This window comes from Dama dama, chromosome 4 (assembly GCF_033118175.1).
Source record: "Dama dama isolate Ldn47 chromosome 4, ASM3311817v1, whole genome shotgun sequence".
In the NCBI taxonomy this organism is placed as follows: domain Eukaryota; kingdom Metazoa; phylum Chordata; class Mammalia; order Artiodactyla; family Cervidae; genus Dama; species Dama dama.
The window spans coordinates 68,234,436-68,240,714 of NC_083684.1; the positions used below are offsets into that span (position 1 = coordinate 68,234,436).

A 6,279-nucleotide genomic window follows, 5' to 3' on the forward strand; every position below is an offset into this window, starting at 1 on the left:
AGCTGAGAGCCATTGTGTTTGTGTGAGAAGAGGTGGGGAGGGGGGATTGGATCAAGTCTAGAGGTTGTGAGACTCTTTTCAGACTCTTTAATATAGAAATAATAGACTGAGGACCTTGAGGAAAACTTGCCGCCAAGAGAGCACATTTTGGAGCTTTTGCTGCCTGGAAGAGGGGTCTCTGGAGTCCCACTCCTAGATCTTTATTGAAGATTTGAAAAGAATTAAATTAGGATCATGGGGACCGTGAAGGTCACCGCACCTCTGATCTTCGCCATCTCAGTTGCTACCATAGGCTCTTTCCAGTTTGGCTACAACTCTGGAGTCATCAATGCTCCTGAGGCCATCATAAAGGACTTTCTCAACTACACTTTGGAGGAGCAGTCAGAAATCCCCCCGTCCAGGGTGCTCCTCACATTCCTGTGGTCCTTGTCCGTGGCCATCTTCTCTGTGGGTGGTATGATCGGTTCCCTCTCCGTCGGACTCTTTGTCAACCGATTTGGCAGGCGCAATTCAATGCTTATTGTCAACGTGTTGGCCATAGCTGGCGGCTGCCTTATGGGATTCTGCAAAATAGCAGAGTCAGTTGGAATGCTGATCATGGGCCGACTGGTTATTGGCCTCTTCTGCGGACTCTGTACAGGATTCGTGCCCATGTACATTAAAGAGATCTCGCCTACTGCCCGACGGGGCACCTTTGGTGCTCTCAACCAGCTGGGCATTGTTATTGGAATTCTGGTGGCCCAGATCTTTGGTCTAGAAGTCATCTTGGGGACTAAAGATCTCTGGCCTCTGCTCCTGGGCTTCACCATCATACCAGCCATCATCCAGCTCGCTGCCCTTCCATTTTGCCCTGAAAGTCCTAGATTCTTGCTCATTAACAGAAAGGAGGAGGAGAAAACAAAGGAGGTCCTCCAGAGATTCTGGGGCACCGAGGACGTGGCTCAGGACATCCAGGAGATGAAGGATGAGAGTGTGCGGATGTCACAGGAGAAGCAAGTCACAGTGCTAGAGCTCTTTCGCTCCCCCACCTACCGGCAACCCATCTTTATCTCCATCATGCTCCAGCTCTCCCAGCAGCTCTCTGGGATCAACGTGGTGTTCTACTACTCGACAGGAATCTTCAAAGATGCAGGTGTCCAGGAGCCAGTCTATGCCACCATCAGCACAGGTGTCTTCAACATCATCTTCACCGTGGTGTCTGTGTTCTTGGTGGAAAGGGCTGGGAGGAGGACTCTACTCCTGACTGGCCTTGGAGGGATGGCTTTTTGTTCCATCTTCATTATGATTTCTTTGTTACTAACGAATGATTATAGCTCAATGAGCTTTATCTGCATTGGGGCCATCCTGGTCTTTGTGGCCTTCTTTGAAATTGGCCCAGGCCCCATTCCCTGGTTTATTGTGGCTGAACTCTTTGGCCAGGGACCCCACCCAGCTGCCATGGCAGTGGCTGGTTGTTCCAACTGGACCTCTAACTTTTTGGTTGGACTGCTCTTCCCCTTGGCCGCGTTCTACTTAGGCGCATATGTTTTCATCTTCTTCACCGTCTTCCTCGTTATCTTCTGGGTCTTCACCTTCTTCAAAGTTCCTGAGAACCATGGCAGGACTTTTGAGGAAATTACACCAGCCTTTGAAGGGTAGGTGCAGACAGGAACCCGTGGTGAGAAAGGCCCCATCATGGAGATGAACAGCATCCAGCCCACGAGGGACACCCAACACCTAAGACGTGCCTCCTACTCACCTCCCTCCCATCATGAAAAGCAGCCTCCCCCTAAGCAAGCGGGGAGACCTCATCAGCTTGTAACCCAGGACTGTTTCTGAATGCTGCTACTCCATTCCTTTCTCAGCCACACACTCGATGGGCTCTCAGAGGATCCCAAGGCTGGGGTTAGTCGTTGTCTTCAATGGCTTTTAAAACTTTCATTTCTTGGACATTCTCTTCAGCTCAGGAGAGACCAAGTAAACCTACCTTCATTTCAGGAGGGATTGGCCGCTTGGTATGTGACAACTTGGCCAGCTCCTGCTCCCTTAGGTTCTAAAATTGCCTCAGGGCATTTTGGGGATTGGGCTAGAAGCTGCCATTCCCCCAACCTCAGACTCACCAGGAAGCAGGTACACTTAAGAGTGGAGGGCAGAGAGGGATTCCATAAGAGCTCCATCTTCACTTCTGTACAGCTCTGCTGAGCAAATTAACTTGAGTTTTATTTACTTTATCTTCTGGTTTTATTGCATAAATATTCATTTTTTTAAATATAAAGTAATTTTGCCAAATAATGAAAGCATAAGGAAATTGAGGTTAGAGGGAGGTGCTTCAAGAGAGGTTATAGGGTAGAAGATTTTATACCAAAGAGGTTAAGGTGCAATTAGAAGGGAAGGATTTAGGGAGAAAGGTCATGCATGACTGGAGGATGTATGATGTGGTCAGTGTGAGGTTTGCACGTTGCCCGTTAACAATTTCTATCCTTCAGATAAAAACTCTCAACTTTCTCAGAAAAGTCGTATGCCTGTATAAAGAAGCTATTGGTTTCCTTTGGAACTGTTTTCTTTGTTTAAGATTATACTTGAAATCTAGGATTATTGCTAAGGTGGGCATTGTAGCTAATAGGGGTTTATAGGTTCTAATTTTGAATGGAGTCCAGAGAAGGGGTGGTTATTTCTACAAATCTTCTCTCCCCTCATTGGATCAAGCAGCGTCTTTCTCTGTAGTGAAAACACTTTAAAAAAAAAAAAAAAAAATTCCTATCACCCATCTTGTGGGAGAGCCTCCCAAGTGAGCAACCGAAAATCTTGGTTCTTGGTAGAGGCTCATTATTTCTTCAGTTTGTTGTTTAGAGGATTTTAGTTGTTGATTTTTATTTTGCTTTAAGCCATAGCTTTAAAAGAACTTAGAGATGTTTATAGCCAACTTGGAATTTGTAACCTCAGCACTGGAAGACAATTTTTTTTCCTGAATGATTATTATCCAATTGACATGAGGGTCATCTCATGCCTGTTTATGTCTGTTAACCATGTCAAGTTACCCTTGTTACCACATTACCATAGTGTTATGTCAGGTGCCCCCTGAGGGACTTGAACTTTCCTCTAGACCACACATGACGGTCTGTGTGGATGTGCGGCAAGGCCCACACCTGAGCGTAAACGTCTGTGCACCGTCACGAAGCAGTTGCTGGTTATCTTGTTAGGTTCCTAAGGCCCCTATTGGGTATAATGTGTTCAGACTCATTCGTGTATATGTAAACAACACTGCCTCTGCGGGGTGGAATCTGCATCAATGGTCTACTTTAAACTTCAGAGTTCCATCTCATCTGGCTGCCTTTCCTTGTTGGAGAGGACAGAGAGAACTCCCTAAATGTTGAGGCTAAGAGTGGGGAACTCACTCTCCACTCAGACAACAGGAGAAGACAGGAAAGTGTGAGACCAGGACATGATGCCTCCTGGGTGCACTGGAAGGGCATCGTGGGGGAGAGGGAGGCATTCGTAAGGGGACAATAAGCTTCTAGATCTGGGGAGGCCAGAGGCTTTGCTGAGATGGAGGGATGACATTTGCCACAGCCCACGGCCACCTCCAGGATCATCCAGTATTTTTAGAAGTGGAGACTGGCCTCTTCATCCCTCCTTCCTATGTTGCTTGGTCTCCCTTTCCCTCTTTGGTGCTTACATATTTCAGGCCCTCCTGTCAAACCCTCGCCTAAGACAGTATTTTGGTTCTAAGTTCTCACCATTCCCTCTGGTTGCTGAGGCTCTGGGTACAAAACTCGCAGAGCCTTGGGACAGGACTTTGCTGTGACGGGGGACTGTCCTCCAACTGCACCTCTGCTCTGACTCCTCAGACCAGTGGGTTGGCAGTGGTGCAGCTTGGAATTTTTCCCAGTTCTCAGTGACAAGGTTGTGAATAATTTCCAAGTGGATTTTTTTCTATTATTGTTACTATGGTTCTTCATTTTGAAATAAAATTCTGAATGTACATATATAACATCACAGGCTTGGTTTTGTGTGTGTGTGTAGGGGGACCTTCCTCTGTAATGACAAATCAGCTTTAAACACCGTGTGGCTGCTCAGTACTTGTTGTAACCTAAATAAGTTTCTTATACGAGAGTTTTGTACAAATGAAAATAGCCATACTTATTTATTATGCACAGATGAAATGGAAAAGCCTTACTGCATTGCCTTGCATATTCATAAATTGTGTTGCTTGCTTTCCAAAAAAAAGAAAGAAAGAATAGTAACGATTCCCCTTATACAAGGTTTGTGATGTAAATACTGATGTCAGTCTCCTGTATACTGTTGACCCTCTGTATCTGCAGGCTCTTTCTCTGTGGACACGGGGATGATGTAAAGGACTTGAGGATCCCCAGATTGTTATACCTCAGAGACAACTGTGAAAAGTTGTTGCTGAACGATAAGATGCCGGGATTCTTGGCCTCTGGAGGAGACGAATTCAATCCGGGGCCAGAGATGAGGCTGGATCGCTCAGAGTTTTTGTGCAATAAAGTTTTATTAAAGTATAAAGGAGATAGAGAAAGCTTCTGACATAGGCATCAGAAGGGGGCCGAAAGAGTACCCGCCTGCTAGTCTTCAGCTGAAAGTTATATAGTCACTCGCAGTCTGTTAATGAAAAGAAAGGAATGTCTTAGAATTTAGAATTGCACCAGATAATTCATCCCTGGCCATAAAACAATTGACTTGAATCTTGTAGAAGGGCAGATTACCACCAAATAGTTTTATTTACATAGATTAGGGCAACAATATCTGAGAAAGTAGATTGGGCCATTTGGCGGAACTTACAGAGTCTGGGGTAAATTAATATAGTTTAAGACAAACATTTCCATAAGAAAAAGAAATGTATTGCTTGACTCAAGGTTTGAGAATAGATAGCTTCAGGTGAAACCAGGTGTCTTGGCAACGCAGCATTTTAAGAGAAACCTCCTTTTAAATTTGTATAGAGAAGAAAATATATATATATATATATCACTGGTTTGTTTCCCCCTGCCTCTTAAGAGAGATAAAAATGTCTGGCACTTGCAGCCTATTTCCTCTGTTTGGAGACCCTTGGCCTTCCTGCCTGTTACCCTCTCCACTGTATGGTGATTTATACTAAATTACCATCATGTTTGCGCGAACCACAACTCTGGGTTGTGAAGCTGGCTCTATTATTTACCATGGCAGCAATTTAGGAAATGGTAGTAACGTACTACAGAGCATAAAGTTTGCCATCTTAAAAATGTTTGTGTCCATTTCAGTAATGTGGCCCATTTTGATGCAGCATGTTTTGCCCCCCTCAATCCTCTTACACTTCCAATAACTTTGAAGTGTATTAAAAGTTTCATTTGCGTTTGTAGAAACCAAAGCTCAGAGATGGAGAACTTGCCCAATATATCCTTTTATCACCTGCCCCTCACAACTCCATTGTCCTGTGGAATTGAACTGGCAGGGCCGAGGTCAGATGACATTCTTGATGGCTTTATGCCTTGTTTCTTCTGCAGAACAGAACCTCCTCAATTATGTCTAGGATGCTGCGTCAGTATGTTAGACAGTTTGCTCAGAAACTACCCCACAGGCAGCCACTGGAATCACTAGAGGAATCTAAGAGACTGGAAGCTAATCTGAACAACCTTGACCTGCTGGCCTTGGGTGTGGGCAGAAGCCTGGGAGCTGGCGTGTACATCCTCACTGGTGCAGTGGCCCTGTCTGTCACTGGACCAGCGACCACCATCTCCTTCTTGGTGGCTGGCCTGTCTTGTGAGATGTCTGGGCTCTGCTATGCTGAGTTTGGGGCCCGGGTACCTCACTCTGGTTCTGCACATCGCTACAGCTACATCACCGTGGGTCGACTGTGTGCCTTCATTACTGGCTGGAACCTCATACTGTCCTTTGCCATCAGTGAGATGATGGATCGGGGGCGGAGCGGGGGGGGGGGAGTTGTGGGTTTAAGATCAGGAAACAAGGAGGTGGGATTTAGTTCTTCACTCTTCACTCATTCATGAGAACCTTGTTATGCACCTTGTGGGGTAAAGAGGATAACAGTGGCAGGGAACTCCCACCATGTCATTCTATTCAACTCTATCCTGCTTTCTTTAAATGATGGACCAAGAACCCAGGGGTCAGGGAACTGTAGGGAGTGTGTGAGAAGGAGGCATGTCCTATGGGCTCTTCTCTTCACCGTTTCGAAGTCTTTGCTTGACTGCTGCCTTCGTGGAATTTTCCCTTATATCTGGTTTTAAATTTTCTACTCTCACTTTCCAGCTCTCCTGGTCCCAATTTCCTGTGACATTTTCTTGCATA

The 6,279-nt window shown here is 45.7% G+C and overlaps 1 protein-coding gene across 1 annotated transcript; it reads left to right on the top strand.

Annotated features, from left to right (window-relative positions):
- The first annotated feature begins 234 nt into the window (after positions 1–234).
- Positions 235–1,638, top strand: LOC133051925 (solute carrier family 2, facilitated glucose transporter member 3-like). The gene has a single exon (XM_061136611.1). It carries the CDS (start codon positions 235–237, stop codon positions 1,636–1,638), a length of 1,404 nt encoding a protein of 467 aa, XP_060992594.1.
- The last annotated feature ends 4,641 nt before the right edge of the window (positions 1,639–6,279 follow it).

Bases quoted from the DNA above. Each gene is read 5' to 3' on its own strand.
- LOC133051925 (XM_061136611.1), top strand. From the start codon at position 235: ATGGGGACCGTGAAGGTCACCGCACCTCTGATCTTCGCCATCTCAGTT.